The 26,775-nt window shown below is 40.8% G+C and overlaps 1 protein-coding gene across 7 annotated transcripts in view; it reads left to right on the top strand.

Moving 5' to 3' along the window:
- The first annotated feature begins 532 nt into the window (after window positions 1-532).
- Window positions 533-26,775, top strand: part of MARK1 (microtubule affinity regulating kinase 1) — a 114,528-nt gene continuing 88,285 nt past the window's right edge. For all 7 annotated transcript variants that reach the window (XM_038393904.2, XM_038393902.2, XM_043511733.1 and 4 more), the window contains exon 1: window positions 533-656. In XM_038393904.2, coding sequence (XP_038249832.1) covers window positions 606-656 — 51 coding nt within the window. In that variant the 5' untranslated portion in view covers window positions 533-605. The remainder of the gene's footprint in view (window positions 657-26,775) is intronic.

Raw genomic sequence — 26,775 nt, 5'->3', positions numbered from 1 at the left:
GCCAGGCCCGTCCGCCGAAGCGCTGCCACGGCTCGGCCCAAGCGGGACCCCCGGCAGCCGGCGCGGGCAGGGGGCCGGCAAAGAACGAGGGGGCGCGGCCCCCCCCTGCCGTCAGCGCCGCTCTGTGCCCGCCCACCCGGCGCTGTTGAGGCGCCCCTGTTTGCTGCGCCCGCCCGCGCTGGAAGCAGCCGCTGGCTTCTCCTCCTCCCCCCCCCCCCCCGCGACAAGCGGCGGCGGCCGGATCGAGCGAGCCGGTGCCTTGGGCTGGGAGGGGCCGAGCCGCGTGGGGAGGAGCCGCCGCCGCCGCCGCCGCCGCCGGATGCTGTGAGGAGGCAGCTCCGGCTTCCCCGCGCTGCCGGCCACTCACCTGGGCGGGCAGCGGCAGCAGGAGGAGGCGCAGCCGGTCGGGCTGCCCCGATCCCGGCCCGGGCGCGGAGGAGGCGGCGGCGGCGGCGGCGGCCATGGCCCCGGGAACCTAGCGGGGCCGGCGCCGCGGCACGTCCCCGGGTCCCCTCCCGCTGGGGAAGCCGGTCTCCCCGCACCGCCGCGGCCTAGGACTCCCGGGCGGCCCGTCCCCGGCGCGGGGCCCGCCCGCCGCCCGCAAGATGTCCACGCGGACGCCGCTGCCCACCGTGAACGAGCGGGACACCGAGAACGTGAGTCCGGGCCCCGCTCCCGCGCTGCCCCCCGCCCCGGCCTCCTTCTCCGGGCTCGCCCCGGCCCAGGTAGCCAGCGCCCGGTTAGGCCGCCGCCGCCGCCTCCCCCAAGCCCAGCTGGGCCGCTCCCCCCGGCCGCGCGGGCCGGGCACCCTTCTTCAGCCCTTCCTTTCCGTGCTGGCCCCGATCGCCTAGTCCTCCGGCTCCCCTCCTTCTGGGCAAGCGCCCCCAGCGCCTTGTCCCCTAGGCCGGTCACCCCTCTCTGCCTGGGCTCCTCCCTCCTGCATTCTCCGCGTGAGCCAGGCACCCCCGTGTGCCCCCTTCCTCCGCCCCGGCCCACTCGTCTGAGCCAGACTGAGCTCCTCTCTCCCACAGACACCCCCAGCCCCTCGGCTAGGCAGCCACCTCTGACGTACCCAAGCTGGACAGAGACTCCTATGCGTTGTCTGTTCAGGCTGGTTAGGACTATCCTTGGGCATCAGGATAGTCTGGTCGAGTCTGCACCTCCCCACACCAGCAATCAGGTCCACGCTGCCGTTATGTTGGTGGGAGATGCCGTCAGGCCAACGCAGCTTCTGCCTCTCGGGGAGGTGGAGGAATTATGCTGATGGAAGAGCGCTTTCCTGTTGGCCTAGAGCGTCTTCACCAGACGCACTACGTCGGCACAGCTGCTTTGATGTAGGGTTTCTAGTGTAGACCTCTCCTCAGGCTTGGGCTAGCTGCACATGTTTCCTCTCAAGAGGCTGGTTTGCGCCCTTTCTGTATTCTCCAATCTCTCCATACACCAGAGGTAGGAAACCTTTTATGCTCTTTCTGCCTGGGCTGGGCACGCTACCCCATCTTACGTTCCCTGGGTTGAGCTGCTCTCACTTTGTAGCTGTTTGGGGATGGGTTGACCTTGGCATTCCCCTTATGGTACTTCCTCTGATGCATCTTGTTCCTCTGAAAGAGGCAGTACTCCCTTGACTAGTACTCCATTGGGCTACTTAGCTGTGTCTCCATTTGTGCTCTTCTTAAACGTCCTTTGACCCCTGCCTCCTTGCTCCGCAACTGAAGTGGTGCCTTATAAATAGGGCCCTTCCAATTTCATGACTCTGAAAAATGCATCAGACTGTGAAATAAGCCCTTCCCCGTGAAGTCCGATTTCCTCCTGCTGCTAGGAGCGCCCCTGTCGGGGGGCTCCTAGATCCAGCTGGGCTGGGGAGGGACAGGACTTGTCCATCCCCTGCACAGCTGATCTTGTGGGGAGCTCAGACCCACCTCCGCGAGCCTCCTGTGGCTGCAGGAAGTTATGCAGTTGCTGCCTTCAGAGCCCAGCTCTGAAGGCAGAGGAGAAGTGAGGGTGCCAATCCCATGAACACCCTGCACACACACATAAAACAGGTTTGCAACCCTCTTCACAATCCCCTTTTGGGTCAGGACCCCTACGGTTACAACACCCTAAAATTTCAGATTTAAACATCTGAAAATGTGAAATTTACCAATTTTCAAATCCTATGGCTGTGAAATTGACCATAATGGACTGTGAATTTGGTAGGGTCCTACTTACGGAGTAGAGGCCTAAAATAATACTGGCCACCATAAACTGGGTGGATATTTCTAATGTTAAGCTTGTTATGTGGGAGGGCAGGGTAAATGAAAAGTTTTAAACGATTTGACTTTATATATATAAATATCTTTTATGTTCCTTTCCTTTATGTACGTAAATATCTTTTATGTTCCTTTCCTTTCCTTATATTTTATAGATGTACACAGTGGTGGTATACGAGATATGAAACTCTTTTTGTGGGGGGGGGGACAGAATACAGAGACGGACACCTAAAACAAATATGTCCAGAAAGTGCCTATCATTAATAGCTATTAGGATAGTAATGGAAGGGGTAGGAGGAAGAATGGAGACAACATGCAAGATCTGGCCTTATGTCTACACATACTGTTTCTAGTGGGCAGATATGATTATTAGGAAACTGAAGGGGGAAGTGAGTGGGGGGGAAAAATACATTTTTATTTATATTGCAGTAGTACACAAAGACCCTAACTAAGATTTGGGCCTCATTGTGACTTGCATTTTATAAACACACAGGCAGATATAGTGCCTATTCCAAAGAGTTCACAGGCTAATATGAAATAAGAGACAGGCGGTAGGGAAGGGAGAACAAAGGTAACAGAAATAAGATCATGTGGTTACATTAATTAGCATAACTTAATTGTTCTGTATCTGAATTTTTTAATGTACATAATTTAGTGAAACTTAACTGGCATAACAAGCCATACTAGCCATAGCCCATGTGTAAAAAATATACATGAATATAATTAATCTATCCCTTACTGTTGAACAATCGATCTGTAACAAATGTCAAAGAGAAGAGAGCCCTTCATGTCATGTCACATCATGTGGTATAGTTGAAAATGATTTAGTTGAGGTAAAGGTAAAAGAAGACAAATAAGTTTTTGTAATTATGAATACCATTCCTTATTTATTGTAAAATTCCAGGTCTGTTTGGTTCTTTTTGTCCTGCAGAAGATAAAATGTTGGGTGATGGTAGAGGTTGGCCTTTTCTTGCTTGCTTTGGTAAAGCTAGTAATGGCTTTAGTCATCTTCCTGACATAAAGACCATTTAGCCTCCCAGTCTGGGAACTCTTTGGAATTCCATAGTCAACTTCAGCTGAACTATTTTGGATATTTTTAGTGTTGGTTGTGTTATGGTAGCACGTAGGAAATGCAACCAAGGATCAGGGCCCCATTGTGTAGTGTATTAAACAGACAAATAACAAAGATATCAGTCGCTGCCCCAGAGAGCTTGCACTGTAGGTGTCATGCAGCATGTAACAAATGCATAAAATAGTGTGGGGATTGGGTGGAGTGGAAGGATGAGATAACAAAATGAACAGAGTTGAGAAGAAAAATAGAAGTTGCAGCTTGCCCCATGTCTAATGCCATGTGGAAAAAATTCTAGACCTAATGGTAGATGGATTGCAGAGAGGTATTTTAAAAAGGATAGAGAGGAGAATAAGAAGGTGGCTTTATGAATTTTGATGGATTTCCCCTAAAGCTTGGAGGTTGAATGAGAGAACACAGTAGTTGGAGAGGCAGGTGGGATGCCTTTTTGATGACAGTGAAGGCTTGAGTATTACTCCTGGGGGAATGCTGCTCCACTGCATGTGCACAGAATTTATGTCCCCCGCATATTTCTTTGCTTTCCTGTAGAAAAATGGCTCACGAAAGCTTATGCTCAAATACTTTGTTAGTCTCTAAGGTGCCATAAGTACTCCTTTTCTTTTTGCGAATGCAGACTAACACGGCTGCTATTCTGAAACCTGTAGAAAAATGACTTTCTGGCAGGGAAGCAAAGGGAAGCCATAAGAACAGTCATGTGACCCTCCCCAGCAGTATGTTTTGGGTTCCCAGGGTAGATGGCAGAGAAGTAAATTACTGTGGGTCAAGAGGCAGGACTGAGGAAGACCAGGCTGCTGGCTCCTTCCCTGTGTCGGGCTTAGTTGCTGGTCCTGACTGGGCTGGGGAGGATGGGACTTCCTCTTCCTCTGCACAGCATCCAGGGCCAGGTCAGATCCACCCCAAGATTTCTCTCCCTGCTGCAGGAAGCTCTGCAAACTAGCCCACCCCCACTTCCTGCACCCATTGCTCCTCAGCTGCAGGGGGGAGGGATTGCTGTACAGGGAGCTGCTTCCCCATTCGCCCAACCCACATGCATCCAGACCCTCCCGCTGAGTCTCACCCCCCCCCGATGAACCCCACTCCCCCTGCACATGGACCATCCTGATGAGCCTTGTGCACCCGGATCCCCATCCCACCAAGCCCCAGCCAGCTGCACTGGATCCCCACCCCACTGAGCCCCACTCCCCAGCATCTGAACCCTCCCCCACTGAGCTCCCCACAACCAGACCCCCCTTCCAAGCTCTCTCCCCCCCACACCCAATCCCCCTGCCCTGCTGCTGAGTCCAAACCACCTTCCCTTTGGACCCCCCTGCAACATTCCATTACTGTGGCACCCAGAACCACCTGTGCATCCAGATTTCCGCCCATACCTGGATCCCCCACTGAGCCACCTACACCCAGATTGCCTCACACAGAACCTTCTCAACCCACACCTGGATCCCCCAACATTAAGCCCCTCTGCTGTTGGATCCTGCCTTGCTGAGCATGCCTGCCCACGCAGAGTGGCGGGACCCTGGGGTGTTTCTGGGGCAGGCCTGGTCCTTGCGCTGTGTGAGGGTTGGGTGCAGCCTCACTGCTGAGTCTGTGTCCTGGGGCTGCGGGGTGTCGGAAGCTGCACAGTGATCTCCAACCTTTGTGCAGCCAGTGGCCTGTACTCCCCAGTGCCATGCTGGAGCCTCAACGTTCATTTGACAAATACAGTTTGCAGCATTTTAAAATATTGTATGCAGAATTTTAATTTTTTTGGCGCAGAATGCCCTCAGGAATGGTGTGTGTAGCTTGAAGTATACTATGATAGGAAAAATTATTTGTATTATTGGATTGGAAAAAATTGTGCGGCAGGAATAGTATACTCAAAGATCACCTGTACAACAGTGTGTGTGCAATGTGACAATCTTATGAACCTCGGCCCCCTCTCCCCCCCCCCCCAATGATTTACTATTTTCTGGTTCATGAAGATAAGGATATTAACCTATTAGATACCAATAATGCCATGAGTTTTAATTTCTCTTTGGGGGTTAATTGTACAGCCTCGTACAAATGGCTAGCAGGGAATAAGCAGATTAGTCAATTAAATGCAGCAACCCGGACAAAAGTACTGATACGAAGTCTGGCTATTTTGCACCAAGGAACTGAAATTGTCCTGAGGAGAAGGATAAAACTCTGAAAGTGAGGGTGAGGAAGATAAGGGGACAGCATGGGATGGGTTAATTGGGTATATTAACTTCGCTATAGTTAGAATATTTTTATTGCCTGGATTTGCTTTACATGATAAGAACATATGGTTTTGATTTGGGGAGAGGGGGCGTGGGAGAAAATATCCTGACAAGAATTGTTTTTTCCAGTGCCTTAAGCAACAGCATGGCCTGGTTTCTGAGCCTTGCAGGTTCAAAAGTACGCTGCATCTTTTTTTCTCCACAATTTGATGGAGTGGTGTGAATATTGGCCATATCATCGCCATGTCAGATTATTTTTCTCTGTATGCAAGTGTGCCACTACATATGGCTTAGGTGGTAGGAACATAAAATGTTGTCATATCCTTCTGTTGGAGATTATTTTGCTTCTGTCAAAGTTGTACAGTATTGTTGCATCCACAGAGTGGGTTTCCATGCTGTGGGGAAAAACCAGTTGTCGAGACACAGTGTTGTGGAAGAAGAATATAGATGGAATGTCTGATACCTTTTTAATTGTAGGTCAGCATCTTTGTTTTTTACAAAACTACGTCAACCAGTTTGAATTTAACTTTTCATTTAAAATGTATATGGTACTAATGGGACATATGGAATAAACATTTAATTTCTGACTCTCTGTTAAAGGAATTCATCTCATAATTCTGTTCTTGAGTTCATATCTTTTTCAGGCAATTCTTGTGTCAAATGATATTTTGATTTCTTATTAAGTAGAAGAAAATGTTTTCGGTAAAGCAAGTGAAAAAAATCTCCACACATGACGTTAACTTTATTTCCTGACTCTGTGGGTTTTACGGTTCATATGTAATAGTAACATGAATTTGCTTGTGTTCCACATCCTGAAAATTGTAATTTTACAACCAATACTAATTGGTTACAGAAAACAAGGAAAATACTAAATATGTGCAATGTTGCCAAATTATCATTGCTGTTGAGACCTTCACTTTTTTTTACATTGTAATTTTAATTGTGCAGACCTAATTTGCATTAATGCAGCTTTTTTAATTTAATATCTTTTGTCTTTTTTAAAAAGTTTTAAAAACTAATTTGTCTTGTCAAAGAATAAATTGGGAGCCTTAAAATGGTAAAACTATTAGAAGTTAACACTTTGTTGTGAATGGGTTAAGTTCCTCCCTGTGCTGCTGCTGTTTGTATGGAGTCAGTTTTCTATACGTTTTTGATGGTGATGGAACAACAGAAAAGATTGAGCTTTAACTTTCCCTTTAAATGAAAATACAGCATTTGTAAAATATTGTAAAATCTGGCAAAATTAGACTGATCTGTTGTTTGTATTTGCATTTATGATATTTTTCTGACCCTGAAGTTAAGGAAGTTGAGTCTTTTTGAAGAGTTTGAAGTTTCAGTAAAACTTAAGGGAATGTTTTATGCTGTAATAAGTTAGACGTGTTTTTTTGGTTTTGTTTTTGTGTTTTGCACTAGGTGATGTCTGCAAGCAGAAGCTATTGTGTAGACAGGGCAAAAGCGATTTTACTACTGACCTCTGAGAGCTGTTCAATGAGAGTGAAAATGTGTAAGCCTCGTCTTCGCTACAGTTTCCACCACTGGTAATAATGAGGGAGCTTCACTAGTGCAAGCACAACTTCTCTCTCTTCCCACCAATTTTCCAAGTGCAAACAAAGCCCCAAAATATCCTTCATGCAAATTGTCCCAGCAGTAATTTAAGAGTATCAGTTCGGTGATCAGGGCAAGCTGGTAGAATGTGCCATGATGTCCCAGAAAGACTGTGGTTTCATTGGCAGTGTTCAGAAGTGATCTTTCAGTTGCATAGTATGTATTTCCTCCAGCTCCCTTCACCAAAAAACACTGCTCAATGCAGTCAGTGCCAAGTTTCAAACTCTGGCCCTTATCCTTTAGCCATTGTTTTTATTTTTATTTTTTAAATATGTGGCTATAATTTAACAATACAGATTTTTTTGTTTTTCCTCTCTCCATGATTTCAGAATCACTGGAGGGATTTTGCTAAAACTCTCTTAAATTTGGTCTGGTGTCTTCTGCCCTATATAATATACCCCTTTGGGCAGTGGTAAAGCGTGAAAAGATTCAGAGCAAAAGGTGAATGTTTTGGAATGTTATGGGCATGTGAAAACAAGAAGTTAAAATGGAAACTATTTTATAACCTTCACTATAGTGGAAGTTTGAGGTACATGCTGTTTAATAGTTTTTCTTCGATTTTAACTACAGAATCAGTTTTGATTCTTTTCTCCATATCTTCCTTCTCCCCAAAAAAGTTTACTGCCATATACAGTTAATTTATAGCATGGTTTTCACTTCCCCAGTTCATAAATGAACTTTTTTGGTAGTCTCTCAGTCCAGTATTAAAGTAAAACTTCCAATTTTAACTGTAGGTGGTTTTTCCATGATTAAATGCTATGAAGAATAATACTGTGTGATGTCTTCTCAGGCTAGATAATTAGCAAAAAGGTCTTCTAAATACTGAGGCTGTCTCAAGGTTAATTTTCAGTTTTGTAACCGGATAAGATATTGCACATTAGGCAGAATTTTGGCAGGTATCCCAGGGAAACCAAGGTAAGAAACTACAAATTGTTAAAATAGTACTTTTTGCAAGGCAGGTTTCCTGTCCTGCTATTTTCAACTTAATTTACATAAATATGACCAAACGTGTGCAGTAATTATAGCTGTAAAATAATTCTGAGGTTGCTTCATTGAAAGGTATTTGTCATATGTAGGTTAATTTTGCATCCGTGTGAAGCTTAGAGGACAATTGAGGAATTTTTTTTTCTTTTAGATGAGTCTTAGGGTTTTTTGTGTGCAAACTTTAAAAGAAAATGTTTAATTTTGTCAAAGGACATATGTTCACATTCATTGTAATAGGCTTCTTCCCAGTTAAATTCAGCTGGGCTACAATTAACCTTTAAGGCAATGAACCACCACACAATTAAGTAGGAATGGCATGGTTCATACTATAGTGGCAAATCAATAGAAGGCTGTTTACACGTAAAATATTGAGTAGATTTTCTGTGCATCAGCTTGTAAATCCTACAGTGATATGCATTGTTCTAAAATTATTTGTCCTACCAAGACAGATGATTTGCCTTCACTTTGATGTGCACTTGTATCATTGTGATTGTGAGAAGCAGGAGATAATAGTAGAACAGATTAATATTTTTGTTGAAGTAAATACATTTTCTTTACCAGCTTTCAAGTGTCATGGCTTGCTCTTGTTCATTTCGAAAACTTTCACCCTGTTCCAGAGTGTTGACCACTTGAAACTCCTACTGAAGTCAACAGGCTTTGTAATTCTTCAGTACTAATCAGGAACAAAATGCTTTGTGTGCAGAATGGTTTAGATTTTTGAGTTATTTTATAAATACTTAAACACTTAATATTGATATTGAATATTAATTTTGAAAGTGGAAACATTTATGTTTACATCCAAGTGTTCACTGCACTGTTTAGAACTCCAGCTTTGAAGTGCTGTGTTAATGTGTGAGGACCAAAAAGTTTCACTTTTGTTGTGGTAAATTTCTAGTTAATTTCACTGTCTTCAGTAAAGATGAATACAAAACCTAAAAAAACTTCTTCAAAAAGCATGTAGTATAAGTTATGAGATATAATTTGAATAAAAAAAAACTGCCTGAATAGTATGGGAAGTCTCTCTAAAAATCTTCAAGTATCTGTTTAACCCACTAAATGAATGAATAATAAATGATTTCATAGTACTTCATATGGGAAATCTTAAGAAGATTGATAATGTTGATTGAAATACTATGGAAAGCTTATTACGCAAGCATATTTAATTTATTCATAAGTGCAGACAAATACCAACACTGATCAATACAGAACTGTCAACAGCATTTTCTGCTTAGGTGGTTGAGTGATAGTGCAGAATCCATTTCTGTTTTATATGTGCTTTGTATAGTATATGTGAGAGTTACAAAATGAAGGATGTTAATGAAAAGAGAAAGTAGCATTCAAACTTAAAATAACATATTACAATAATTTAATATGTTCCAGTTAATCAATAGAAATGAACCTAAAATAATATTTCATTCTACTCTGGTCTTTTAAAGTAATAAGACTGTAGATATGAAACTATTGTTATAAGAAAAGACCTTAGTTCAACTCTGGTACTAAGCATTTATGCAGTACGTATAGTGGGACATCTGTGACCACCTAAGATCTTGTAGCTCTGTTTTGCAAGAGTAAGAGACGTTGTTAATGGTGACAAATTCTTATTTATTATTACAGTAAAGCCTAGAGGCCCAACAGAGACTGGGCCATTATATGAGGCACCATACAAAAACATAGCAATAATGCCCCTGTCCTGAAGAACTTACAGTTTAAGCACCAGTCCTGCAAACACTTAACACAGCTGAACTCTAAGCACATGAGCAAGTCCCATTTAATTAATTGGGGCTACTCATGCATAGAGCTAAGATCATGCACAAGTGCTTATAGGATCAAGATGTAAACAGAGCAGGCAGATAAAGGGTGAAAAAGGGATACAACATACAAGCAACTGAGAGGGAACACATGCATAGAAGGGTTGTGACTTGCTCAAGGTTACACAAGAAGTCTGTGGCAGAGCTGGAAATTAAACCCAGATCTTCTGAGTTCCCATCCAATATTTTAACTACAAAAAAAAAACCCATCATTGAAGAAAATAACTTAAAACTTGAAAGTAAGAAATGTCAAAGGATTTGAAGAAACAGATGTATTTTAATTACTTCTTTTTGTAATTCCAGTGAATACATTAAATATACTGTTGAGTAATTTCATTCTGTAAACCTACATTTCTGTTTGAATTATCTCATGTTCTTAATTTTGTGACTTAAACTGTTACTTCGTATGTCCTTGCATTGTTTGAACAGCTTCCATTGTTCCTCCCACAACAGTGATTGCATGCCAGTAATGAATGAAATGGACTGTTTCTGAAAAACACACACAAATATGTACATATTTGTGCATACAGAATATGAGATGACTGCATGGCAGCGAATATTGTGGTTTTATTGACTTGAGGTTGGATGACATTGTTACTCATGAGTGCCGATACCAGCACCAATAAAAACTTTATACCACACAACACCATTGTGTATTCGCTATATGTCATATAGAGAAACAGTTTTAAAAATGTTCTTGTCTTTTTAAACACTTCTGTTGGTATTACAGCATGTTAAGTTTCCCACATGTAAAATGATGCTGCCTTAGTTCCAGGGAGTCCACTTTTCAAGGCTTAGTGGCAGAAAAGATTGTAACTAATTTTAGAATTTTAATAATTCAGAATATTTTTTCCATATTTAAGGTTGGACTTGTAAGATCCAATATCTCTGAACCTATTAAGGGCAAGAGCAGTATCCAGTCCAAAAATAACAGTCTCCTGTTTCTAGCCTTGCAGGGTCCTGAGGTATTGAGCTTTAAACTGTCAACTGTCTAGGGTTCAATATTCATCATGTAACTTCAGAGGTTGAATTAGGAAAGGGGGAAAACAAATAAATAAAACAAAAAATGTAGTATTCCCAAGCAGAGTGGATAAAAATCAATGATATTTTAAAAACAAAAAATGGTCTTTTTGTATGTAAATTGATTTTCTTAATTTTTTTTTGTTTTAAAAAATCTATTTAAAAATAAATTTGAAAAGGATGACAACTTATGTTAAGGCTAAACTTACTGTAATGTATTTAAATTTACATTTAAATTAAAAACATTAATATTAAGCAGTATATGTTTGCTGCGAAGTTTTAAAGAAAGTCAAGCCATTACACTGTTGACTGAGTACTTGGAACCAGAGTTCGTTGAAGTGCTAAGCCAGGTTTTGACAGCAGTAGCCTCTTCTGCAGACAGAGAGAGAATATTGCTTTGATTTAAATCAGTCTGCTGTGCGTTCATGTCAAATCTGACCAGTTGAAAAGCTAAAATAAACCAGCATTCACAATAGATTGTGTAGATGTTCAAAATGTGATTATGCATGCTTTGGTCTGTTTGGCAGTAGTCTCTTTGGGAAGCGCTCTCTACGTGAGGCTCAGGTGCTCTGCTCTGCTCTTTGATCTTTTCTTCTTCTTGGATGGATGATAGAGGGAGATGTAGTGCTCTTAGAACCACCTATTTGTGGTGCCAGAAGCATGTGTGTGCAAATCTTCATACTAAGGTCTTCTCTCTGCTTTCTGTTGTTTGTTCAGTAAACAATGTTAACAAAATCTCTCTTACAGTGAGATAATTTGCACATTAGGATTATCTCACTGTAAAATCCTAAAAAACGTCATTTGTAATATTTACTGTGGGGTTAGCATTGTGCCTCTGCTAAAGATGGCTGATTATAGGTGAGAGACAGGTGAGAGAAAAAACACTTTATTCCATTGTAAAAAGAGTGGAAATAAGGCAACTGTGGTTTTATTGAATGGTAAACTAAGCAGGCCTTGCTTATATAAGCTATTTGAAACATGGTGATAGGATCTCAACTACCACCTCAGCTGATTCATTTGAATAGATTTATTATTACATGCTTTCTAATATCTATCATCTTGTGACACTCATTACTTCTGCTCGTTATGGTGCTACTGTAAGTTACCCTCTTCCATAGGCTCTGACTTCTGCTTTTGATGGTGGGTGCTCGACCCCCCCCCCCCCGTCCCCAGCCCTGCCCTGACTCAACCCCTTCCCCAAAGTCCCTGCCCCTATTCCGACTCCTTCCCCAAATCCCAGCCCCGCCTCTTTCCGCCTTCTGCCCTGAGCGCGCCACGTTCCCGCTTCTCCCCCTCCCTCCAAGCACGCCACCAAACAGCTGTTTGGCAGCGGGAAGTGCTGGAAGGTAGGTGGAGGAGTGGGGACGTGGCATGCTCGGGGGAGGAAGCAGAGGTTGGGCACCGGGGTGGGGTGGGGTGGGGGAGCTTGGCTGCCAATGGATGCAGAGCACCCACTAATTTTTCCCTGTGGGTGCTCCAGGCCTAGGTAAGCACCTATGCCCTCTTCCAAATGCTAGTCCTGCAAACCGTTAAGTAATACTCTACTTTGTCTGTCTCTCTCTTCAAACTGTACTTTCTAAACTCCTTTATTGTCTCCTGTTTGGTCATCTATTCTAACTTCCTTATGTTTCCCACTCTTCCCTGTACTATCTCTAGTTTTTTTGTTCATTAATGATGTGAACCAAATTGTACACTATACTTGGTGTCTTTGTCTTTACCAGGGTTGCATAGTTATCTTTTCTTGTCAGGCAAGTGATAGCTGTATGTGTGCGCATCCTGAATAGCGTTTTAATAGGGAAATAATCTGACTCAGAAAGTTCTGATGAAGAGACCAAAGAAACATTTTGCAGAATGTTTTGAACCTATTGGTGAAAAGGGACTATTAGACTGTAGACTATTACAATTTTAAATGCTCAGCCAGATGATGAGAATGTTTTCCTTAATCAGTGTTTTTTCCCCCAAGTAAGTTATCACATTTTGTTCTGTACTGGGTGATATAATAAATACATAATGAGAATGCCTCTATATGAACTGAGATTAAACATTTTCAGAAGTCATCTGTTGAGAGAGAGCATATTGTTTTGTTACTATAAGGCAGTATATTAATTGTAACTTTCTTAGCTAAAAGTATCTTCATAGAGGGAACTTCTGATATAAAGAGTTATCTGATAGGTGAGTAATATCTTGAGGAAGAATTATGAAGCAACGGAAGATTTTAGAGTATCTATTACAGCAACATGCATGGTTCTAGGAAAAAAATACATGAACTAGTGAGTTTTTCAAAAACTCATCTATAAAGGATATACACTTTAGCATCTTCAGTTGTTTCTCACCTATGAGTTCTGAGACTTGCTACAAGACAGGTACTTTCTGGAAACCACATTTGCCACCTATGTCCATGGATAATAAATGTGCAGTTTAGGTCTCAGCAGAAATTTCAGGATAAAAACTTTTCACTGAATTACTGAATAAATCAGGCATCGCCCTAAGAGAACATAGAGCTGTTCAATTTAAAAATGGTTACAAATTTTACAGTTCATGTATTCCTTTCATAATGAGCAATTCTCCATGTACTCTAGAAGATATTCTGCACAAGAAGATGAAAATTCATCCTTTGAATTTCCTCAATTCTATTTAAAATAATCACTTATTCAGGAACAGTTCATGATTGGCAGATTCACTTAACCATCACCTTTAAGAAGCGTAAGTGGATTCTAACAATTTGGGGGAAATGGACGCTCAAAAAAAATCTGGGAAGTTTACTTCCTAAAAGTGAAGGCATATTAGAAAAATAATTGTAGTTTCAGAAGTTGAAGAATATATGGAAATATACATTATAGGGTACATCTTTTCTATTTTATCTTTGAGAGAATAGTCTCATCTTTTTTACAACACTCAATAAATTAAGGAGTATAGGATATGAAGACTCTAAACAGATATGAAAGAAAATACCAGTTTCACATGAAAACACTGAAATTTCACTTATCTATCTAATATCTAACTTCATTTTTAATTAGATATGGAATTAGTAGAAGCATATTGCAAAGGAAGCATTATGACGTGTTTAGTTGTCAAGCATGCACTGATGCAGACATGAACAAAGAGGTGGATCTGTTGATGTAGAGTTAGTGTGAAGCTACAAGCTCAGATGCTGAGCCTATTCCTCCCTTTGCCAAGATCCTGCTCTTTGTCAGTGGGGAGACTTAGCCATGGAGTTGGCAATCTATCATCCAGGGCCCTGCTTCTACTTCTGAGTTTAGTTGATATGGTGAGGGGAAGGGGAAAGAGGCACATTTCTGCCCTTTGTATCAATATTGTCTTATCTTGTCCATTTTCTCCTTCTTCCTTTTCCCCCCTCCCCCCGCCCCAAATGTCCTCAAGAACACAGGGAAAGTCAGGGGAATGATCTGTGACTTGATAATAGCCTCCCCCTGTAGTGCTCCAAAAATGCTTCCCCCTCATGCCCTCATTGTCCCCCATAAGTTTGGATTCAGTGAAACATCTGTATTTTGTAATACTGAGAGTCTCATCCAGTGAGCCACCTTGATGATTTTCTGGATGGGACTGTTGTTAGAAGGCTGCTACTTAGAAGTTGTGTTTATCCCAGCCCTCCAAGAACTAGAGAGAGAGTAATTAATGGCAATTTTTATATCTTTGAATAAGTGTTTTATTTTGTTTGACCTCTCCACATCTGTAACTGTAATTTCTTTACTACTCTATTTCTCCCTTTCAACCTCAATTTCATCTTCAATTTTCTCAAGAGATTCCCCCCAACCCTCCTGTCTCACTTTCTTGGACAGTAGGTCCTATTCCCCGTGTCACTATCTGTAATTTTTTTTCCTATGGCCCTGAGACTTTCTTTCTGATCTTCTCTTGCTAATAAAATTATCCAGTTCTGATTTTGATTCTTCTGTTCTTATTCCTTGGCTTTGGCACTTCTCTTCACCTTATACTCTGTCACAAGAGTATAGTTGACATAGCTTACTGTACATAGTTTGACTTTAAATGGCTGTGAAACTTTGTGCAATATACTTCGATATGAATGACAGTATCCAAAAAAGCTGCTGTTATCAATGAATGAGTTCACTCTGACTGTTTAAAGACTTTTGATGTGTATTATGTATTTCTCGGTTGCTGAACGTTGCTTTTGACTGAAAATATGGTCTTAGAAAGATTTAACTTTCAGTCTCAATTATTTTAGTGTTAAACTTAAGATGGTCTGAGCTCATGGATTGCGAGAAAATTAAAGCTCAAAGATTAAATTAGGTGAGAACATCAACTCAGGAATGCAATACCATGGGGTATTTGTAACTTAAGCTCTGATCTTGAAAAGACTTGGCACCAAGTTAAGCATGTGCCCTGTAAGTGCTCAGAGGGCATAAAGTTAAGGACATCCATAAATCTTTGTGGGATTGGGGCCATGTTTGCGAAATCCTAGGGCAATGTAACATTTTTGACACATAGGTGAATTGTTCCTAAGGAGTTAGGGTAGTCTCAACTGTTTGCATGTTACTTAATCACTTATTTAAAACTGTATTAAAATAGGGACAGAGTGCACTCCTATTGGAAGAAGGAAAGATTGTTTTCCATATTATCTGAAGATGCCTTTTCTTTTAGGTCAAATCTACACTGTAAGTACTGCTATATCTGACAGTTGGATACAACATAGTTATCCTATTTCAGTTAAAACACAGTTTTCTCTTGCAAGATAAAAAGGACCAGACTGCATTGTAACAGTGTTCCTGAACATAGAATCATAGAATCATAGAATATCAGGGTTGGAAGGGACCCCAGAAGGTCATCTAGTCCAACCCCCTGCTCAAAGCAGGACCAAGTCCCAGTTAAATCATCCCAGCCAGGGCTTTGTCAAGCCTGACCTTAAAAACCTCTAAGGAAGGAGATTCTACCACCTCCCTAGGTAACGCATTCCAGTGTTTCACCACCCTCTTAGTGAAAAAGTTTTTCCTAATATCCAATCTAAACCTCCCCCATTGCAACTTGAGACCATTACTCCTCGTTCTGTCATCTGCTACCATTGAGAACAGTCTAGAGCCATCCTCTTTGAAACCCCCTTTCAGGTAGTTGAAAGCAGCTATCAAATCCCCCCTCATTCTTCTCTTCTGCAGACTAAACAATCCCAGCTCCCTCAGCCTCTCCTCATAAGTCATGTGCTCTAGACCCCTAATCATTTTTGTTGCCCTTCGCTGTACTCTTTCCAATTTATCCACATCCTTCCTGTAGTGTGGGGCCCAAAACTGGACACAGTACTCCAGATGAGGCCTCACCAGTGTCGAATAGAGGGGAACGATCACGTCCCTCGATCTGCTCGCTATGCCCCTACTTATACATCCCAAAATGCCATTGGCCTTCTTGGCAACAAGGGCACACTGCTGACTCATATCCAGCTTCTCGTCCACTGTCACCCCTAGGTCCTTTTCCGCAGAACTGCTGCCGAGCCATTCGGTCCCTAGTCTGTAGCGGTGCATTGGATTCTTCCATCCTAAGTGCAGGACCCTGCATTTATCCTTATTGAACCTCATTAGATTTCTTTTGGCCCAATCCTCCAATTTGTCTAGGTCCTTCTGTATCCTATCCCTCCCCTCCAGCGTATCTACCACTCCTCCCAGTTTAGTATCATCCGCAAATTTGCTGAGAGTGCAATCCACACCATCCTCCAGGTCATTTATGAAGATATTGAACAAAACGGGCCCCAGGACCGACCCCTGGGGCACTCCACTTGACACCGGCTGCCAACTAGACATGGAGCCATTGATCACTACCCGTTGAGCCCGACAATCTAGCCAGCTTTCTACCCACCTTATAGTGCATTCATCCAGCCCATACTTCCTTAACTTGCTGACAAGAATGCAATACCCTTTTACTTCAGTGCAATACCCTTTTACTTCAGCAAGTTGCACAGTTAAATGCAGTTTATTCCTATGGTAAGACCAAACTTTTAAACAATATCAGGGAATTATTGTGTTGTAACTGAGTCCCCAACTATGTTGGTGGTTTCATTGGTGACTGTATCTTACACTTACCCTTACTTATAAAATGTTGGACAGGAAAAAGTTGCCACATATAGGCTTATAACAAAAAGCTAGCTCCACTCTTACTGTGGCAAGACTACAGTCTCTGTAATGTAAATCCTGAGCCCAAATTAAGAACCATCAAGTGGTTTTTCACACACTTCCTATTGATTGTTCTTATTTGGTATTTAAAATTCATTTTTAGCCTATATACATTTTTATCCAAAATAATTACAAGTGGCATTCTCAACAAAACTGCATTCTCCAGACTGTCAGCCAAATGACTGTTTGAGAGAGATGTGCCTGTGTTTAATTATTAACCAATTTTGTGACATAAAATATTCCATTAGGATACAGAAATTCTAACCAACCGGCATAAACGCTTTTCATAGAGTACTCTGTGTAATTTTATAAATTATGTTTGTTTAAGAAAACCTATGTTTTACATGACTTATTAAAAGGTTCATGCTGCTAATAATGTTCATAAGGAACTTATAAAAATATTTAGAACTGGAAAACTTCAACATAAAAATTGTCAAATTTTAACTAGTTGTTTCCGGAAACGCATCAGGAAACCTACTTAGAAGATCAAGCAGGAAACCCAAACCAAAAAAAAAGCTTGATAGCCATCCAACGCAAAAACAAAACATGGTACCAAGTATAACCATTTCACAGCCAATGGAACACAACCTACAGGAGAAACCAAGACAAGTGACCCACCATATGGACACTACACGACATCCCAATATCATTAAAGACTACTTCTAATCAGAATGGAGGTTTCTGTACTCTCCAATGGAGTGAACTTCTGCCCCACCTTAGAATATGATAACATACTAACATGAACTAGAAGAATTCTTCTGACTCTGCATTAATGAATTCTTTCACAACAAAGACTACACCAACCCCAATGTCCCCACTGACTGTCGTAAGAAAGAATAATCTGACTGGACACCCCTCAGAGGACAAAACCATACAGTAGATCATTACGTTGATTGCATCAGGAAAAAAATTGACAAACCTGGGAACTAAAATTCATAATTCTGCTAGATACCAAGAACCATGCACTTAACAGGGACACTCGTTTTGTCACCCACAACAATGGTTGTTACCCTTAATTGCCCACTTCAGATCCTTCATGCATAATAATCCAACCCCCAATTGCCTGCTTCATTTCAAGTGACTGCCTCCAACATTCAGGGCACATTGAGAACAATGATGCAACAACAAAACCACTTGAGTTCCTCTTTGTTCTTGGGATTATATATAATTTTTGCTTATTGCAATACAGCATTAGGTGCCCATCTATTACTATGAGTGCCTATCCCACATATTGGTCTTTAATCACAACTGTAATGAGATATCATGGGAAAAGCGATGATCTCTCAGGTAACCATCCATTTAGGGCTTTATAGGTTAAAACTAGCATCTTGCTTTCCACCTGGAAGCTTACTGGACATGAGTGCAGATCATAGAGAAGTGGTCTAAAGTACTCTGTTTGCAACTCCATTTAGGTGGGCTGCAGCTCTCTGCAGTAGCTTCAGCTTCCAAATGGTCCTAACACTTCAGCCTTACAGGGTGTAAAACCTCTCCCAGCAAAGTCTAAGGGTGATTTCTGCCTCTGCTGCTGGTTGCTAAAGCACAGCTTTCTGGTAGTGTTTCTTGTTAATTACCACAGAGATTTACTTCCTAACCCTGAAGACCTGGGGGATGCATAGGGTGACCAGATTTTCCAAGTGAAAATCTGTCATCTGTTACCTGGATGAGAAACAGGAAGGCTTGGCAACTGAGAAGTAAGGGTTTGTCGTGTCATGTCATATCTGACCTAGATTGCAAGCTGCTTGGGGCAACGACTGCATTTTTGTTCTCTGAAGTGCCACACTTGCCCAGTGGCACTGTAAACAACAGCTAAATAATAAGACTGGATGGTTGTTAAATGCTTCTTTCCACATTCCTTTATTGATTTTTTTTCTCGTCTTAGCTATGTTACCCATGTCTCTTCCACTCTCACAGCCCATTATCTTCTTATCTTATTTCTTGCTCCTTTTCCTTTAAGTCTTTGATTTTTGTTCAGAATTTTTTTCTTTATCATTTTTGCTTTCTGTTGATTTTTTGCCTTTCAATTATACCTCCTTCACATCCCAGTTGGTCTCTTATGCTCTCTCTTCAGTGACTTTCCCCACCCCACTTCCATGTTCTCCCCAGCATACCTCTACTGTGGCTATCTGGGCTGGGCACAAGCACCCTGGTGAAGAGGTGGTACAGTTTTTGTGTTTCATTTTTGGATTTCTTCAGAGAGCCTAGGGTCTTTCTGCTGCTTGGTAGAGAAGGTTGGCTGGGGAAGGTTCTGCTGTGATATTCTGTAAGAACAGACAGAGCCTTGTAGAACTCTTAATTTGGGTGCTCAGTATTAAGAACCTAAATTTTTTCACGTCTTTATCATGTTTTGTTGCCTGTTAACCTTTTTTTCATCTTTGAGGGATATAGACAGGTATAGTAAGAACTTTAAAAAATAAGTTCTTATTTTCAGGGCAGTGTGAATGTAGTTTCTTAATCATGTGTGAAAATGTTGTTACTATCATATTCATGAGAATTGAGATTTTTTTTTTTGCATTTTTTTTAATGAAAAGTTAGGGTTTAGTTTGTGTGGGTACTTTGGAGGGGAAATATTAATAATTTTACAAATAGGTAAGAGAAAAGAGGTCATTTTGAACTTGCCAATCTTGATAATATCCACATAACTCATTGGTGACATTTCAGAGCTAAGATGGCCCAATGGTATGTATTAAGATCTAATGCTTACAGCTGGTGGTTTGTGTGTTGAATAGAATTCACCAGTGTTCTCTCTGCCCCACCCTCAGACTGCCTTCATGTGGAGAGTTCAGTTGGTTACTACCAAAGTTAAATTTTCTACCACATCATTCACCCAGTTGTCTGCCCCACTCTACAACCAACCACCTTTTGGAAAAGTGAATTCAGTAGAAAAATACATCTCGTGCTTACATTGAGCTAACTACAGTTTAAGAGCAGCCCTGTCTCTGGCTGTACCTCTTTCTCCAAAAAAACTTTTTAAAAAGGGTTTTCAGTGTGTGTCATGTTTTAGTCATAGCACAGTTGTTTGACAGATTGTGTATAATTCAGATTTTAAGATAACAGTGTAACTTCTGGAGATTCTAGTAATTCTACTTCAAAAATATCTTGGTTTTCTTCAGTTTTAAAATTTCAAGCTATGACATGCTAGCATCAAATATAGTAGTATATTGACCAGCATTTCATTATAAGGTTAGTTTTTCTGGAATAAGGGCTTATTGCCTATAAATATGACTTTAAAAAATACTTCTCTCTCTTACTGTCCTAGAACAATTAATTCTGTTTTATGATTATCATAACTTAACTGCTGATTATTGATGTGGGGGGGAATTTACTAACAGTGATTTGATGAGTGTTGGTAGGCTGAGAATAGATACCTTTGGATCCATTTACTTACTTTGAGTCAAGTTCTCATTTGTTAAAACTGATGTTTGTGATATTCAAATCCCTATTGTGAAGGTAGCTGGTTCAAATGTTCTGTACAGGAAAGCTGTAATGTACAGTGTGAGTAGTATATAATTTTTATTTTAGATTAACTGCAAAGTTCAAATTGATTCTGAATCTGAAGAGTCTGCTGAGAAAATGCTTTGCTGCTTCTGGGGATGTGAAGATGGACATATAGAAGTTGTGTAACATTTTTAGCTACTACATATGAGAAACCAAACTTAATTGTTTTAATATGTTCCTGACTTCCATGAATTCCTCCTACTTTCACTGAACACAGATGGAATGTTAGCTATTGTTTCCTTCTCTTTAAATCTTTGGTAGGTTTTTTTGTGTGTGGGTAGCGTTGGATTCTTTGGTGGTAATATGGTGTCTCGTGTTCTCTGTCATTTGTTCTTTCCAGAGATGGTGATCTGTTTGTCTCTGCCCACAAGGAATCAATTGTTCAAATTGTTCAAAATTGTTTCTTCAATGCCTTGTGGAAGTAAACACGTTCTTAGACGTTACTTTCTGCATTAATTTTGTCTCAATGTTTTCCAATTTGTCAACCAATTGCTTTATTAGCTCTATTTCTTCCATAGGTATTAATTCACTGTCCACTTAGAGCTTTGTCCTTCCATTTCTGAAAGAGCTATTGTAATGCTCATCTCATCTATGTTGTTGGTGGTTACATTACAGTACAATAAAGTCTAAATGCTCTGTGAGGATTGCAGCCCCCTTGTGCTAAGTATTTTACAGATATATAGTAAGACATGGACCTTACCCCAAAGAGTTTACAATCTTAATTTTAAGACAAGTTTAATTTTATTTCTATAAAAATATTTTAAATAGTTATTCTCTGCCGGTGTTTAAACTCTCTGCTTCTCCAAATTTCTAGTTATCCTGGGTTAAAATAGAAATAAGAGAGATTTCATATAATCTGTACAAAACATAATAAGGAAAGAGGAGTTTTTATAGTTTTCAAATTAAACAAAAACCTGCAATTGAAATAACAATATGACTCTGCCCATGCCCAGTTTCATAGATACTAAGGTCAGAAGGGACCATTCTGATCATCTAGTCTGACCTCCTGCACAGCGCAGGCCACAGAATCTCACCCACCCACTCCTACAAAAACCTCACCTATGTCTGAGCTATTGAAGTCCTTAAATCATGGTTTAAAGACTTCAAGGAGCAGAGAAGCCTCCCTCCAGTCGCCCATGCCCCATGCTACAGAGGAAGGCGAAAAACCTCCAGGGCCTCTCCAATCTGCCCTGGAGGAAAATTCCTTCCCGACCCCAAATATGGCGATCAGCTAAACCCTGAGCATGTGGGCAAGATTCACCAGCCAGATACCCAGGAAAGCATTTTCTATAGTAACTCAGATCCCATCCATCTAATATCCCATCTCAGGGGATTTGGCCTATTTACCCTGAATATTTAAAGATCAATTACTTACCAAAATCCCATCATACCATCTCCTCCATAAACTTATCGAGTAGAATCTTAAAACCAGATAGATCTTTTGCCCCCACTGCTTCCCTTGGAAGGCTATTCCAAAACTTCACTCCTCTGATGGTTAGAAACCTTCATCTAATTTCAAGTCTAAACTTCCTGGTGGCCAGTTTATACCCATTTGTTCTTGCGTCCACATTGATGCTGAGCTGAAATAATTCCTCTCCCTGTATTTATCCCTCTGATATATTTATAGAGAGCAATCATATCTCCCCTCAACCTTCTTTTAGTTAGGCTAAACAAGCCAAGCTCCTTAAGTCTCCTTTCATAAGACAAGTTTTCCATTCCTCGGATCATCCTAGTAGCCCTTCTCTGTACCTGCTCCAGTTTGAATTCATCCTTTTTTAAACATGGGAGACCAGAACTGCACACAGTATTCTAGGTGAGGTCTCACCAGTGCCTTGTATAACGGTACTAAAACCTCCTTATCCCTACTGGAAATGCCTCTCCTGATGCATCCCAAAACCGCATTAGCTTTTTTCACAGCCATATCACATTGGCAGCTCATAGTCATCCTATGATCAACCAATACTCCAAGGTCCTTCTCCTCTTCCGTTACTTCTAATTGATGCGTCCCCAACTTATAACTAAAATTCTTGTTATTAATCCCTAAATGCATAACCTTACACTTCTCACTATTAAATTTCATCCTATTACTCCAGTTTACAAGATCATCCAGATCCTCCTGTATAATATCCCGATCCTTCTCCGAATTGGCAATACCTCCCAGCTTTGTATCATCTGCAAACTTTATTAGCACACTCCCACTTTTTGTGCCAAGGTCAGTAATAAAAAGATTAAATAAGATTGGTCCCAAAACCGATCCCTGAGGAACTCCACTGGTAACCTCCCTCCAACCTGACAGTTCGCCTTTCAGTAGGACCCGTTGCAGTCTCCCCTTTAACCAATTCCTTATCCACCTTTTGATGTTCATATTGATCCCCATCTTCTCCAATTTAACTAATAATTCCCCAGGTGGCATGGTATTAAATGCCTTACTGAAATCTAGGTAAATTAGATCCACTGCATTTCCTTTATCTAAAAAATCTGTTACTTTTTCAAAAAAGGAGATTAGGTTTGTTTGGCACGATCTACCTTTTGTAAAACCATGTTGTATTTTGTCCCATTTACCATTGACTTCAATGTCCTTAACTAATTTCTCCTTCAAAATTTTTTCCAGGACCTTGCATACTACAGATGTCAAACTAACTGGCCTGTAGTTACCCCAATCACTTTTTTTTCCTTGATAATGTTGATAACATTTCATCTGAAGTTAATTGTCAAGCCCAGAAAAAAGACATGCAGTTAGTGGTTGGTGATGTTATTGGGTTCCCGAGGCACTCCATGTATGCATTCCCACTGTTGCTACCTCTTGCCTCCTTTTACTGGTTTAGTCCCCCCACGCACTCAGGGCACTGGCTGCAGCCCTGTGTGTTCATTGGTTGGGAGTGGGGAGACATGGTAGAGTGGTGTTCCCCTATATTGTCAGATGGTATTCCCCGGACAATGTCTGTTTCACTTTTTTCCTCTGTGGGGATGAGATGAAGAGGAGAAAGAGGCTATCCAGTTTGGAGTCATCGTGGATAGTTCTCTGAAGATGTCCACGCAGTGTACAGCAGCAGTCAAAAAAGCAAATGGGATGTTAGAAATCATTTAAAATGGGATAGAGAATAAGATGGAGAATATCTTATTGCCCTTATATAAATCCATAGTACGCCCGCATCTTGAATACTGTGTACAGATGTGGTCCCCCCATCTCAAAAAAGATATACTGGCATTAGAAAAGGTTCAGAAAAGGGCAACTAAAATGATTAGGGATTTGGAACGGGTCCCATATGAGGAGAGATTAGAGAGGCTAGGACTTCTCAGCTTTGAAAAGAGGAGACTAAGGGGAGATATGATAGAGGTATATAAAATCATGAGTGGTGTGGAGAAAGTGAATAAGGAAAAATTATTTTTGTTCCCATAATATAAGACCTAGGAGTCTCAAATGAAATTAATGGGCAGCAGGTTTAAAGCAAATAAAAGGAAGTTCTTCTTCACTCAGCGCACAGTCAACCTGTGGAACTCCTTGCCTGAGGAGGGTGTGAAGGCTAGGACTATAACAGAGTTTAAAAGAGAACTGGATAAATTCATGGAGGTTAAGTCGATTAATGGCTATTAGCCAGGATGGGTAAGGAATGGTGTCCCTGGCCTCTGTTTGTCAGAGGGTGGAGATGGATGGCAGGAGAGAGATCACTTGATCATTACCTGTTAGGTTCACTCCCTCTGGGGCACCTGGCATTGGCCACTGTCGGTAGACAGGATACTGGGCTGGATGGACCTTTGGTCTGACCCAGTATGGCCAGTCTTCTGACCCCTTGTATTCTTGCTTTTTCTGCCAAGTTGGAAGGATGGGGAGAAGAAAAAAAAAAAGAAAAATGGGAAAATGAGTGAAGAGAGAAAAGAAAGGATAGACAGGAGCAAGCAGAATAAGGGAGTACAAGGCTTGAAACACAGTGCGGGGCCTGAGACGGAGAGGGGCAGAAGATAATAAAAAACCTAAGCGAAGAACATTTTATTGATGTTTCAGGTAGTTTACAATAAAACATTTCAGTTGGTGCCATGACACGAGTACCTATTTTGTTACAAAATTAACGGTATTTAATTGTACATTTGTTATTTCATTAGCCTTTTCCTTTTTAAAAATTATTTAAACACAACCATACCTTAATATTAATAGTTTAATATACATATATCAACTTTTAAACTAGTCTTTTATTGGGAAGCTGACGGTTTTCTAGGGGTGGGAGAGAAAGTCTCGGAAGATAAGTAGAGAAAGTTAAAGGAAAAAAGGATGTAATTTGATTGTTGTCTACGTAGGCTCTTCTTGACTATCTGTACTGTAAGTACAAGATTGTGTCCATATTTAAGTGTCCCAATGATTTCAATTTCTCTATTGTTTTTTGTGAAAGTTGTAATATTACTTTTATCCATCTTTTGTGAGCTTGTCTCTCCCTGTTCTCATAAATTTTTCATTAGTAGATATTCTACTAATAGTTTATTCCTGTTGCCTTGGGTCCATGGGTAGAGGGTTTCTTCTTTTGATCTAAAGGGCAAGAAAAAGAGTGGTTTCCTTGTTCCCTCTTTAAATCCTTTTTATAGACCAGCTCCCAATACATGTCATTAAGTCCTGTTTGAGTTCTAGCTCAAGTATTTTTTTTTTCTTTTTTATTTCAGGATAGACTTCCAAAATATTTTTACTATCCAGCATTTTCATATCATGTGTATGAAAGAGGATCTGGCTGTCTTACATTTTATACTGTCATGTGGGACAATATTACATATTATAGATAGAGGTGGAGAAACATACATTCTGTGAACCACACAATGCAGGTGTAGTACTATCTGATTAGCATTACAACCCAATAATTATTGTCTGTATTATTCTGTTCTTTTGCTGTTGCTTAATATTTACAGTCTGTACTCCATAACTTAATAGCTTAATCTAGTTTGTCTTTTTAAATCATAGTAATGAAACTATTCTAGACAAGCTTGATTGCTGAAACTTCAACCCCTTGTATAAAAATTTCTAATTCAGATACTTTGCTTTGCTTTTATTAAAAAAAAAAAAAAACTTCCATAAAAGAAAAGACTCAATCTGTATAACTCATATTGTGCTTTTTTCTCTTGTCTACATGAATTTGTTTTAATTTCAGGGATGAACAACTCTTTTTTTCCAGTTATATTTCCCTCGACATGTGAATATATTCTTCTTCAGCCAGAATGTGAAAGCACCATTATTTATTTCATATATCACCAAAATCTGCTCTTTTGGCTTGATCAGGTGCCTCACATATGTTCAGTTAGAGCACGTTTAAGTAACAGGATGTTTTATGGATGCCAGAATTTTGGAATATGTGTCTAGCACACAATTTTGTAATGTGACTGTCTTGACTGTCTCGGTTCTGTCTGTATGCATGATGGACTCTTTCCAATAGAGACTCATTCCAGAAACTAGTCTGATTTGTTCCCTAGATGCATCATGCAGAATTTTTATGGATTATTTTAATCGACTTCTAAAAGTATCCCCCCAAACCACATATAGATAAAAATTGGCATTCTGCCAAATCAAAAGCCTTTTCTGCATCTAGAGAGCTGAGTGTTGTATGATGTGTGGAGGTTTTCTCATTTTACGTAAGGGCTTCTTCCTTTTCATAAGGCCCATTTGGTTTTAGGGCACCAATTTAGGCATTACTGTCTCTTATCTGGATGTCTGTACTGTATTTAAGTCAGAATCTTAATATCTATATTTATTAGAGATAAGTCTGTGAGTCCCTGGATCCTATAAATCCTTATTTTGTTTAGATCTCAGTACTACTCTGCTTGATAGAAGGTGTCCTATAAATGTTCTGTTGCATCTCAAGACAGGTGCACTTGCTAATAAGCAAGAGAGAGCTTGGTGCAAATGAGCATCAGCAAGCAGAAAGTAATGTCCAGAGTTAGAATTGAAGAAGTCAGTCTGATATCATCATTGTCCAGGGGGCTCTGAGGGTGCACTCCTATTCCCTTAAGATCTGCTGCTTTACTTCTCTCAACTAGTGTGTCTCTGGAAGGGCACTATAGGGCCTGGTATCTCTGTAATTTTGTTCTGGGTCTGGAACATGTACTCCTCTTCCCACTCTCTCTCCACCTTTTGATAAATTTTGTAAGATTAAGAACTTCTGCTATAGTTCCCCTGGCCATCTGTAAATTAAGCAGTTAATCTCCAGC

Source organism: Dermochelys coriacea, chromosome 3 (genome assembly GCF_009764565.3).
Source record: "Dermochelys coriacea isolate rDerCor1 chromosome 3, rDerCor1.pri.v4, whole genome shotgun sequence".
In the NCBI taxonomy this organism is placed as follows: Eukaryota; Metazoa; Chordata; order Testudines; family Dermochelyidae; genus Dermochelys; species Dermochelys coriacea.
Note: the sequence above shows the minus strand (reverse complement) of the source record. Positions and strands in the feature narration are given on the sequence as shown.